Here is a 12,525-nt window from a genome sequence, read left to right as displayed (position 1 = left end):
CTGAAGCAGAGCAGACAGGGAGATGTTGCTGAAAACAGCGGGTCTGGTGGCCTGAAGTGCATATGTTTTAATACAAGAAGTATTACGGGTAAGGCAGATGAACTTAGAGCTTGGATTAGTACTTGGAACTATGATGTTGTTGCCATTACAGAGACCTGGTTGAGGGAAGAACAGGATTGGCAGGTAAACGTTCCAGGGTTTAGATGTTTCAGGCGGGATAGAGACGGATGTAAAAGGGGAGGCGGAGTTGCGCTACTGGTTAGGGAGAATATCACAGCTGTACTACAGGAGACCTTGATGTGGAGATGCCGGCGTTGGACTGGGGTGAGCACAGTAAGAAGTCTTACAACACCAGGTTAAAGTCCAACAGGTTTGTTTCAAACACGAGCTTTCGGAGCACGGCTCCTTCTTCAGGTGAATCCTGAAGAAGGAGCCGTGCTCCGAAAGCTCGTGTTTGAAACAAACCTGTTGGACTTTAACCTGGTGTTGTAAGACTTCTTACTGTACTACAGGAGGACACCTCAGAGGGCAGTGAGGCTATATGGGTAGAGATCAGGAATAAGAAGGGTGCAGTCACAATGTTTGGGGTTTACTACAGGCCTCCCAACAGCCATCGGGAGATAGAGGAGCAGATAGGTAGACAGATTTTGGAAAAGAGTAAAACCAACAGGGTTGTTGTGATGGGAAACTTTAACTTCCCCAATATTGACTGGGACTCACTTAGTGCTAGGGGCTTAGAAGGGGCAGAGTTTGTAAGGAGCATCCAGGAGGGCTTCTTTAAACAATATGTAGACAGTTGAACTAGGGAATGGGCTATACTGGACCTGGTATTGGGGAATGAACCCAGCCAGATGGTAGATGTTTCAGTAGGGGAGCATTTCGGGAACAATGACCACAATTTAGTAAGTTTTAAAGTGCTAGTGGACAAGGATAAGAGTGGTCCTCGGGTGACTGTGATAAATTGGGGGAAGGATAATTATAACAATATTAGACGGGAACTGAAGAACCTAGATTGGGGGCGGATGTTTGAGGGGAATTCAACATCTGACATGTGGGAGGCTTTCAAGTGTCAGTTGAAATGAATTCAGGGCCGGCATGTTCCTGTGAGGAAGAACGATAAATACGGCAAAGTTCAGGAACATTGGATAACGAGAGATATTGTAGGCCTCATCAGAAAGAAAAAGGAGGCATTTGTCAGGGCTAGAAGGCTGGGAACAGACGAAGCCTGTGTGGAACAAGGAAAGTAGGAAGGAACTGAAGCAAGGAGTCAGGAGGGCTAGAAGGGGTCACAAAAAGTCATTGGCAAATAGGGTTAAGGAAAATCCCAAGGCTTTTTACACATTCAGAAAAAGCAAGAGTGCAGCCAGGGAAAGGGTTGGGCCACTGAAGGATAGGCAAGGGAATCTATGTGTGAAGCCAGAGGAAATGGGTGAGGTACTAAATGAATACTTTGCATCGGTATTCACCAAAGAGAAGGAATTGGTGGATATTGAGTCTGGAGAAGGGTGTGCAGATAGACTGGTCACATTGAGATCCGAAATGATGAGGTATTGGGCGTCTTGAAAAATATTAAGGTAGATAAGTCCCCAGGGCCTGATGGGATCTACCCCAGAATACTGAAGGAGGCTAGAGAGGAAATTGTTGAGGCCTTGACAAAAATCTTTGGATCCTCACTGTCTTCAGGTGATGTCCCGGAGGACTGGAGAATAGCTAATGTTCCTTTGTTTAAGAAGGGTAGCAAGGATAATCCAGGGAACTACAGGCTGGTGAGCCTTATGTCAGTGGTAGGGAAATTACTGGAGAGAATTCTTTGATCCAGGATCTACTCCCATTTGGAAGCAAATGGACGTATTAGTGAAAGGCAGCATGGTTTTGTGAAGGGGAGGTCGTGTCTCACTAAACTTGATAGTTTTTCGAAGAGGTCACAAAGATGATTAATGCAGGTAGGGCAGTGGATGTTGTCTACATGGACTTCAGTAAGGCCTTTGACAAGGTCCCTCATGGTACAAAAGGTGAAGTCACATGGCAAGGTGGATACAGAACTGGCTAGGTCATAGAAGGCAGAGAGTAGAAATGGATGGGTGCTTTTCTGATTGGAGGGCTGTGACTAGTGGTGTTCCGCAGGGATCAGTGCTGGGACCTTTGCTGTTCGTAGTATATATAAATGATTTGGAGGAAAATGTAACTGGTCTGATTAGTAAGTTTGCAGACGGCACAAAGGTTGGTGGAATTGCGGATAGCGATGAGGACTGTCAGAGGATACATCAGGATTTAGATCGTTTGGAGACTTGGGCGGAGAGATGGCAGATGGAGTTTAATCCGGACAAATGTGAGGTAATGCATTTTGGAACGCCTAATGCAGGTAAGGAATATACAGTGAATGGTAGAACCTGAAAGAGTATTGAAAGTCAAGAGAGATCTAGGTGTACAGGTCCACAGGTCACTGAAAGGGGCAACACAGATGGAGAAGGTAGTCAAGAAGGCATACGGCATGCTTGCCTTCATAGAACATAGAACAGCACAGAACAGGCCCTTCGGCCCTCAATGTTGTGCCGAGCCATGATCACCCCACTCAAACCCACGTATCCACCCCACACCCGCAACCCAACAACCCCCCCCCCCTCCAACCCTACCCTTATTAGGACACTACGGGCAATTCAGCATGGCCAATCCACCCAACCCGCACATCTTTGGACTGTGGGAGGGGACTGTGGATCATTGGCTGGGGCACTGAGTACAAGAATTGGCAAGTCATGTTGCAGCTGTATAGAATCTTAGTTAGGCCACACTTGGAGTATAGTGTTCAATTCTGGTCGCCACACTACCAGAAGGATGTGGAAGTTTTAAAGAGGGTGCAGAAGAGATTGACCAGGATGTTGCCTGGTATGGAGGACATCAGCTATGAGGAGCGGTTGAATAAACTCGGTTTGTTCTCACTGGAACGACGGAGGTTGAGGGGCGACCTGATAGAGGTCGACAATATTATGAGGGGCATAGACAGAGTGGATAGTCAGAGGCTTTTCCCCAGGGTAGAGGGGTCAGTTATTAGGGGGCATAGGTTGAAGGTGCGAGGGGCAGGTTTAGAGTAGATGTATGAGGCAACTTATTTTGCACAGAGGGTAGTGGGTGTCTGGAACTCGCTGCCGGAGGAGGTGTGGAAGCAGGGACAATAATGACATTTAAGGGGCATCTTGACAAATACATGAATAGGATGGGTATAGAGGTATACGGACCCAGAAAGATTTCCTTTATAGTGTCAGTAAAACATTGCCGGATTTGCTTTCAGCTGGCAACAGCCTAACTTTTAACAAAACTGACCTTACCGAAAAATACGAGACTCTAGACGCATCATTCGATCCATGTGCACATTTGTTCAACTTCCAGAGTACCGCTTTTGTGTTAACTGCCTCTTTAGGAGGATGGAGAAAAATGTCTCCCTATAGATTTGTATTCCCATGCCTTTGCCTTTCAAATCCCCTTGCTACAAGCCTGGCATTTGCTTTAAAAGTTCCATCCAGAAGAACCTTTTCCGTGCAAATCCATCTGTGGGATAGAGCTCTTTGTCTCCTATCCGCTACTTCCATGTATACCCCAAATTCACTCCAACTATGCAGTTCTTGCTGTTTGGCATCTTTGATAACTTTTTCATCTAATTTATTGGAAGCCACGAAAATCTCACGTGCATGTGAGTATTCGTAGTCTTACTCAAGTTCCGAGATCTTGATAAACTATGTCCCCTGTCCAGCCTGGTATCTCGTTCTGTACTGCTACTGCTTGATCTTTCCCTTCTGCTGTGGGATGCCCTTTCAATAGTTCTCGACCTTTTCCTGCGGACCTGTTCACTATCCGATGTGCTATCTGAACTGGCACTGCGTTTCTGTGCCCTCCATTTTTGAACATCATGTTCCCTATCCATTATCTTGACACCCTCCCCTGAATGCTGTATGTTCAGCCAATGTTTATACTTTCCTATGGCCGTCTCTGCTCTACTAATGACAGTTACATACTGCCATTGTCTAGACCCTCAGGGCAAGTCTGTCACTTTTGTACCAACTTTCGGCAGTTGTCTTTTCGGAAAAATGGCCTGCTCTAATTCATCAGACGTGTTGTGTTCCTCTACAGAAACCCTGTCTGCATCTGTTAACTGGTCATAGTTCTGTAACCGTGCATACCAGATGACCCTGGTTCCTCCTCATGTCTGTCTGCTCTATTTAAATTTGAAATTTTGCAATTTGTACCCATTATCCTTGATGAATGTATCCTAACAGTTTGATTGCCATGTTGCAAAATAATTGTTTTGCCATGTATGCCTATGATCTTCCCTGGGCCTTTCCATTCATTAAAATTGTCTCTCTTTTAGTATACTATGTTTCCTTGTTGAAAAATGGTATTTGATGGCCGTACATTATGCCTTAAAGCTCTGCGAATTCTTTCAGAGACTTCTGCTTCCAAAAAAGCCTTTCTACTGCTATGTAATGCTTTTTAATGCTCAGCAAAGGCAGAGCTAAGCTGGAGGCTGGTCATCCAAAATGAACTGAATTTTAGGATTTCTACCTAACATTAATTGATAGGGACTATAGCCCCCAACCATCTGCAGTGAATTCTTTGCATCTACCGCCCATGCTGAAGCTGAATTTAACTTGCAGTTTTGTCTATCTGCCTAAATTTTCCAGAGCATGTCATCTATTACCGCATGGTTTCTTTCACACACACCATTACTAAATGGGCTTTCTGCAGCCGTATTCATAACTGTGATATTCACGTTTTTTTTAAACCTTCAACTCTTTAATGTTTCGCCTCACAAGAAAACGCGACGATTTGGCTTAAATATACACAAATATAGACTATTTCCTTTAAAACACGTCTAACCTTATCCGGCCCCCGGAGGGCGACGTAGGCCGCATGAGACCGCGTGCGGCGTCGCAGGGCGATCGGAGAACTTGGGGAGGGGGGGGGGGGAATGTGGCGACCCAGGCAGGGTCCGGTGGGGGGGGGACAGTGAATGTGGCGACCCTGGCAGGGCCCGGTGGGGGGACAGCGAATGTGGCGACCCTGGCAGGGCCCGGTGGGGGGACAGTGAATGTGGCGACCCTGGCAGGGCCCGGTGGGGGGACAGTGAATGTGGCGACCCTGGCAGGGCTCCCCCCCCCCTAGGCGAAGATGGTCTCCTCCCTCCTCTTCTTGGTGAGGATGGTGCCAGGCTTGTGCTGCGCGTCGGGGTGGTTGGAGAGCTCGGGCGGGCAGGAGGACACGGGGCTCTCCAGGATAGCCTGCTTCAGGTCGTAGAAGACGGTGGAGTCCTCCTTGGTCAGGAAGGTGACGGCCACACCGCTCTTGCCGGCTCGACCAGTACGGCCAATGCGGTGAATGTAAGATATTCACGTTTTGACACATATCCCTAAACTCATCATTTGCAAATTTCCCCCCCATTGTCCATGAGGAATTTTGCCAGTCCCTATCCATTTTCCACGATTTGATCCTGAACTACTCTCTTAACTTCGTTCAATCGTTGATAGACTAAATCCAGTTGCTAAATCTACAAAATGCAAAATGAATATATTATTGGCTTGATCCCAGATCTTAAGGTCCATGGCCACAATGTTGTTAAAAGCTCTGGCCAAAGGTAGGGTGTCCTTCCTACAAACTTCACAGCGATTAGTAACCTGTTCCATCAGTTTAGTATAGTCTTTTCAGCCTCCGAGGGGATGGATGCACTAATTGTCTATGCAGCTTTTTATCAGCTAAAGTCCCATTTTCTTTTTTTTTTTAAATAATTTTTATTGAAAGAGTTTTTCCATACAAACATTTACCCCTACTATTTTTTAAATTATATACAGCACAATCCCTCTAGGCAAATATCCCTCCCTCACCCGCCCTCACGCGCGCACCAGTCCTCCCCCCCCCCCCCCCCCCCAAGCAGCAACTTAACAAACAAGGCAGCCTACAGTTTCAGACATGAGCAGCGAGCAGACTTGCCCGCGTTACAGTCATGCATGTCCCCCCACGACCATTGCTGCCGCTCCCCCCCCCTCCCCTCCCCCCCTCCCCCTCCCCCCCCCTCCCCTCCCCCCCCTCCCCTCCCCCCCCCCCCCTCCCCCCCCCCTCCCCCCCCCTCCCCCCCCCCCCCTCCCCCCCCCCTCCCCTCCCCCCCTCCCCCCCCCTCCCCTCCCCCCCCTCCCCCCCTCCCCCCTCCCCTCCCCCCCTCCCCCCCTCCCCTCCCCCCCCTCCCCTCCCCCCCCCCTCCCCTCCCCCCCTCCCCTCCCCCCCCCTCCCCTCCCCCCCTCCCCTCCCCCCCCTCCCCTCCCCCCCTCCCCCCCCTCCCCTCCCCTCCCCCCCTCCCCCCCCCCTCCCCCCCCCCTCCCCCCCCCCCTCCCCCCCTCCCCTCCCCCCCCCTCCCCCCCTCCCCTCCCCCCTCCCCTCCCCCCCCTCCCCCCCCTCCCCTCCCCCCCTCCCCCCCTCCCTCCCCTCCCCTCCCCTCCCCCTCCCCCTCCCCTCCCCTCCCCTCCCTCCCCTCCCCCTCCCTCCCCTCCCCTCCCCTCCCCTCCCTCCCCTCCCCCCCCTCCCTCCCCCCCCTCCCCTCCCCCCTCCCCTCCCCCCCCCCTCCCCTCCCCCCCTCCCCCTCCCCCCTCCCCCTCCCCCCCTCCCCCTCCCCCCCCTCCCCTCCCCCCCTCCCCCTCCCCCCCCCCTCCCCTCCCCTCCCCCCTCCCCCTCCCCTCCTCCCCCCCTCCCCCCTCCCCCCCTCCCCCCTCCCCTCCCCCTCCCTCCCCTCCCCCCTCCCCCCCTCCCCTCCCCCCTCCCCTCCCCCCCCTCCCCTCCCCCCTCCCCTCCCCCCTCCCCTCCCCCCTCCCCTCCCCCCTCCCCTCCCCCCCTCCCCTCCCCCTCCCCTCCCCCCCTCCCCTCCCCCCCTCCCCTCCCCCCCCTCCCCTCCCCTCCCCCCCCTCCCCTCCCCCCTCCCTCCCCCCTCCCCTCCCCCCCTCCCCCCCTCCCCTCCCCCCCTCCCCTCCCCCCCTCCCCCCTCCCCTCCCCCCCTCCCCCCTCCCCCCTCCCCTCCCCTCCCCCCCCTCCCCTCCCCCCTCCCCTCCCCCCCCTCCCCCCCCCTCCCCTCCCCCCCTCCCCCTCCCCCTCCCCTCCCCCCCTCCCCCCCTCCCCTCCCCCCCTCCCCCTCCCCTCCCCCCCTCCCCTCCCCTCCCCCCCTCCCCCCCTCCCCTCCCCCCCTCCCCCCCTCCCCTCCCCCCCTCCCCTCCCCCCCCCTCCCCCCTCCCCCCCCTCCCCCCCCCTCCCCCCTCCCCCCTCCCCCCCCCCCCCTCCCCCCTCCCCCCTCCCCCCTCCCCCCCTCCCCTCCCCCCCCCCTCCCTCCCCTCCCCCCCCCTCCCTCCCTCCCTCCCTCCCCCCCCCTCCCCTCCCTCCCCTCCCCCCCCCCCTCCCTCCCTCCCCCCTCCCCCCTCCCTCCCCTCCCCCCCTCCCCTCCCCTCCCCCCCTCCCCCCCCTCCCCCCCTCCCTCCCCTCCCCTCCCTCCCCTCCCCCCCTCCCCTCCCCTCCCTCCCCTCCCCCCCTCCCCCCCCTCCCTCCCTCCCCTCCCCCCCCTCCCCTCCCCCCCTCCCCTCCCCCCCCCCCCCTCCCCCCCTCCCCTCCCCTCCCCTCCCCCCCTCCCCTCCCCTCCCCCCCCTCCCCCCTCCCCTCCCCCCCCCCTCCCCCCCTCCCCTCCCCCCCCCCCTCCCTCCCTCCCCTCCCCCCCCCTCCCCCTCCCCTCCCCCCCCTCCCCCCTCCCCTCCCCCCTCCCCCTCCCCCTCCCCTCCCCCCCCTCCCCCCCTCCCCTCCCCCCTCCCCCCTCCCCCCCCTCCCCCTCCCCTCCCCCCTCCCCTCCCCCCTCCCCTCCCCTCCCCTCCCCTCCCCCTCCCCTCCCCCCCTCCCCCTCCCCTCCCTCCCCCCCCCCTCCCCTCCCCTCCCCCCCTCCCCTCCCCCTCCCCCCCCCTCCCCTCCCCCTCCCCTCCCCCCTCCCCCCCCCCTCCCCCCCTCCCCCCCCCCTCCCCCTCCCCCCCTCCCCTCCCCCTCCCCTCCCCCTCCCCCCCCCTCCCCTCCCCCCCTCCCCTCCCCCTCCCCCCCCCCCCCCTCCCCTCCCCCCCCTCCCCCCCCTCCCCCCCCTCCCCTCCCCCCCTCCCCTCCCCCCCCTCCCCCCTCCCCCTCCCCTCCCCCCTCCCCTCCCCTCCCCTCCCCCCTCCCCTCCCCCTCCCCTCCCCCTCCCCTCCCCCCTCCCCTCCCCCTCCCCTCCCCCCTCCCCTCCCCTCCCCCCCTCCCCTCCCCTCCCCTCCCCCCCTCCCCCTCCCCCCCTCCCCTCCCCTCCCCCCTCCCCCCCTCCCCCCCCCTCCCTCCCCCCCTCCCCCCCTCCCTCCCCCCTCCCCCCTCCCTCCCCTCCCCCCCCTCCCCCCCCTCCCCCTCCCCCCCCTCCCTCCCCTCCCCTCCCCCTCCCCCCCTCCCTCCCTCCCCCCCTCCCTCCCTCCCCTCCCCCCCCTCCCTCCCCTCCCCCCCCCTCCCCCCCCCTCCCCTCCCCTCCCCTCCCCCCCCCTCCCCTCCCCCCCCCCTCCCCCTCCCCCCCTCCCCTCCCCTCCCGGGTTGCTGCTGCCACGACCCCGAACGTCTATCTCTGATCTAAGAAGTCAAGGAAGGGTTGCCACCGCCTGGAGAATCCCTGTACCAACCCTCTCAGGGCAAATTTGATCCTTTCTAGCTGAATATAGCTAGCCATATCATTAATCCAAGTTTCAACGCTTGGAGGCCTCGCGTCCTTCCATTGAATTAATATCCTTCGTCGAGCCACTAGGGACGCAAAGGCCAGTATTCCGGCCTCCCTAGCCTCCTGTACCCCCGGTTCTACCCCGACCCCAAAGATCGCAAGCCCCCATCCCGGTTTGACCCTGGACCCCACCACCTTCGACACCGTCCTTGCCACCCCCTTCCAGAACCCTTCCAGCACCGGACATGCCCAGAACATATGCACATGGTTCGCTGGGCTTCCCAGACATCTGACACACCTGTCCTCACCCCCAAAGAACCGGCTCATCCTTGTCCCCGTCATGTGAGCTCTATGCAGCACCTTAAATTGAATGAGGCTCAGCCTCGCACACGAGGAGGAAGAATTGACCTTCTCCAGTGCATCCGCCCACGTCCCGTCTTCTATCTGCTCTCCCAGCTCCCCTTCCCACTTGGCTTTCAGCTCCTCCCCTGATGCTTCTTCCGCCTCCTGCATTATCTTGTAGATGTCTGATATCTTCCCCCCTCCGACCCAGACCCCCGAGAGCACCCTATCACTCGCCCCCTTACTGGGGAGCAGGGGGAACCCCTCCACCTGCCGTCTAGCAAATGCCTTCACTTGTAAATATCTGAACATATTACCCGGAGGGAGCTCAAACTTCTCCTCCAGCCCTCCCAGGCTCGCAAACCTCCCCTCTATAAACAGGTCCTTCAGCTGCCGTATGCCCACCTGTACCAGCTCTGAAATCCCCCGTCGATGTTCCCCGGGATGAATCTATGGTCCCCTCTTATTGGCGCCGCCAACAGACCTCCCATTTCCCCCCTGTGACGCCTCCACTGCCCCCATATCTTGAAGGTGGCCGCCACCACCGGGCTCGTGGTGTACCTCGTGGGGGGGAGCGGCCCTGGTGCCGTTACTAGGGCCCCCAGGCTTGTGTTGCCACAGGACGCCCTCTCCATTCGTTTCCAAGCTGCCCCCTCCCCTTCCATCATCCACTTGCGCACCATTGACACATTTGCCGCCCAGTAATACCCCGAGAGATTGGGTAGTGCCAGCCCTCCACTGTCCCTACTCCGCTCCAAAAAGACCCTTCTCACCCTTGGGGTGCCATGCGCCCACACGTAGCTCATGATGCTACTCGTCACCTTTTTGAAGAAGGCCCTAGGGAGGAAGATGGGCAAGCACTGAAATAAAAACAGGAACCTTGGGAGGACCGTCATTTTGATTGACTGCACCCTCCCCGCCAGCGACAGCGGTACCATGTCCCACCTCTTAAATTCCTCCTCCATCTGTTCCACCAGCCTGGAAAAGTTCAACTTATGGAGGGTCCCCCAGTTCCTTGCCACCTGCACCCCTAAGTACCTAAAGCTCTTTCCTGCTCGCTTGAAGGGGAGTCTCCCAATACCCTCTCCCTGGTCCCCCGGGTGTATCACAAAAACCTCGCTTTTGCCCAAATTTAGTTTGTACCCCGAAAAGTCCCCAAACTCTGCTAATAGTTCCATTATCTCCGGCATTCCCCCTTCTGGGTCTGCCACGTACAGCAGTAGATCATCCGCATACAGCGATACTCGATGTTCCTCCCCTCCCCTAGTCAGTCCTCTCCACCCCCCTGAACCCCTCAGTGCCATCGCCAACGGTTCAATCGCCAGTGCGAAAAGTAGGGGGGATAGGGGACATCCCTGCCTGGTCCCTCGGTGGAGCCCGAAATACTCCGACCTCCTCCCATTTGTCACTACACTTGCCGTCGGGGCCGAGTAGAGCAACTTCACCCACTTAATAAACCCTTCCCCAAACCCAAACCGTTCCAACGTCTCCCACACAAACCGTTCCAACGTCTCCCACACAAACCGTTCCAACGTCTCCCACAAGCTAAAGTCCCATTTTCAACTGCCATTAACACATCCTTGACAACTATACTTGAAATATTATTTGTTAGTAATGGAATACAATAGTGTCCCGACTGTGTAAATTGTAAGTCCACCGGCTTTCCAAAAACTGTTGCCTTATCCTGTTCCATCTCCAGATTCATGTGTGCTTTCTTCATTGACATAAACATGGTATAATAAACATTTCCACCCCATCCCATTCTTCACACACCCCAACCATAAAACAATAACAGAGGGCCCTCTGCCCTCCTCCTCCTTCCCCCCGCCCCCTCCTTGGAATATTGCATCTGCTGCCACCTCCAGGTGAACCCAACCATTGACTCTCTTAAGGCGAACTTTAGCTTCTCGAGACTCAGAAACCCAGCCATGTCACTAACCCAGGTCTCTACACTCAGGGGTTTCGAGTCCCTCCACATTAACAAGATCCGTCTCCAGGCTACCAGGGAGGCAAAGGCCAAGACGTCGGCCTCTTTCGCCTCCTGAACTCCCGGCTCTTCCGACACTCCAAAGATCGCTACCTCTGGACTCGGCACCACCCGTGTTTTTAGTACCGTGGACATTGCCTTAGCAAAGCCCTGCCAAAACCCTCAATGCTCCGGGCATGCCCAAAACATGTGGACATGATTTGCTGGGCTTCTCGTGCACCTGTCCTCTACCTCGAAAAACTTGCTCGTGTGTACCCGGTGGACTACCTTAAATTGTCTCAGGCTAAGCCTGGCACATGATGAGGATGTATTAACCCTGCTTAGGGCATCCGCCCACAGACCTGCCTCTATCTCTCCTCCAAGCTCGTCCTCCCATTGCCCTTATGCTCCTCCACCGGAGTTTCCTCCACCTTCGAAAGCTCCTGTTAGATATCCGATACCTTCCCCTCTCCCACCCACGTACTGGAGACGACTCTATCCTGTATCCCCCCCGTGGCGGCAGCAGTGGAAAGGCCGGAACCTGCTTTCTCAAGAAGTCTCGCACCTGCAAATACCTAAACCCATTCCCTGCTGGCAATTCAAATTTATCCTCCAAGGCTTTCAAGCTGGGAAAGCTCCCATCTATAAATAGATCCCCTATCCTTCTAATTCCTGCCCTTTGCCATCTCCAGAACCCGCCATCTAGCCTACCTGGAAGAAACCGATGATTATTATAAATTGGGGTCCAAATTGATGTTTGTTCCACTCTCTTATATCTTCCCCATTGTCCCCTGCCGCCACCACCACCGGACTTGTGGAGTTTCGGACCAGCAAGAATGGAAGAGGTGCCGTTATCAGTGCTCCCAAACTTGTGTCTTTGCATGACGCCGCCTCCATCCGCTCCCACACCGACACCCACCCCCCACCCCCCACTTCCTAATCATGGCTATATTAGCCGCTCAGTACTAATTGCAGAAGTTCGGCAGCGCCAACCCACCCTCCCACCTGACTGCGCTCCAGCAACACTTTCTTCACTCGCGGGGTTTTACCCGCCCGAAATAACCTTATTCACCCGCTTGAAAAAGGCCTTTGGGATGAAGATGGGGAGGCACTGGAAGACAAACAGAAATCTGGGGAGTGACAGCGGGAGCATGTCCCATCTCTTAAAGTTTGATCCCTTTCATTTGTTCTACCAGCCAGGATAGGTTTAACTTGTGCAGTGCCTCCCATTCCCGGGCCACCTGGATTCCCAGATAACGAAAGCTCTTCCCTACCATTCTAAGCGGCAGCTCTCCCAGTCCCTTCTGTCCTCTTGCCTGGATCGTGGACATCTCGCTTTTCCCCATGTTCAATTTATACCCCGAGAAACAGCCTCCTACAGGTTCTTAACGCCATGGCCAATGGCTGTATGGCCAGAGAAAACAGTAACAAGGAGAGGGGGCACCCTTGCCTCTTCCCTCGTGTAGTTTAAAATACCCTGACCTCA

General features: G+C 56.8%; 1 protein-coding gene across 1 annotated transcript; it reads left to right on the top strand.

Annotated features, from left to right (window-relative positions):
* Positions 1 to 6,050: 6,050 nt before the first annotated feature.
* On the top strand, positions 6,051 to 8,594 carry LOC119974552 (basic proline-rich protein-like; the record flags this gene model as incomplete). The annotated part of the gene is made up of 5 exons (XM_038813538.1): positions 6,051 to 6,441; positions 6,473 to 6,799; positions 7,547 to 7,873; positions 7,953 to 8,204; positions 8,308 to 8,594. Coding segments are annotated over 5 exons (1,584 nt in total), but the record flags the coding sequence as incomplete, so codon positions are not given.
* Positions 8,595 to 12,525: the final 3,931 nt, after the last annotated feature.

The sequence above is a fragment of the Scyliorhinus canicula genome, chromosome 12 (genome assembly GCF_902713615.1).
Source record: "Scyliorhinus canicula chromosome 12, sScyCan1.1, whole genome shotgun sequence".
Taxonomy (NCBI): domain Eukaryota; kingdom Metazoa; phylum Chordata; class Chondrichthyes; order Carcharhiniformes; family Scyliorhinidae; genus Scyliorhinus; species Scyliorhinus canicula.
This window is presented reverse-complemented; position numbering and strand designations above follow the sequence as displayed.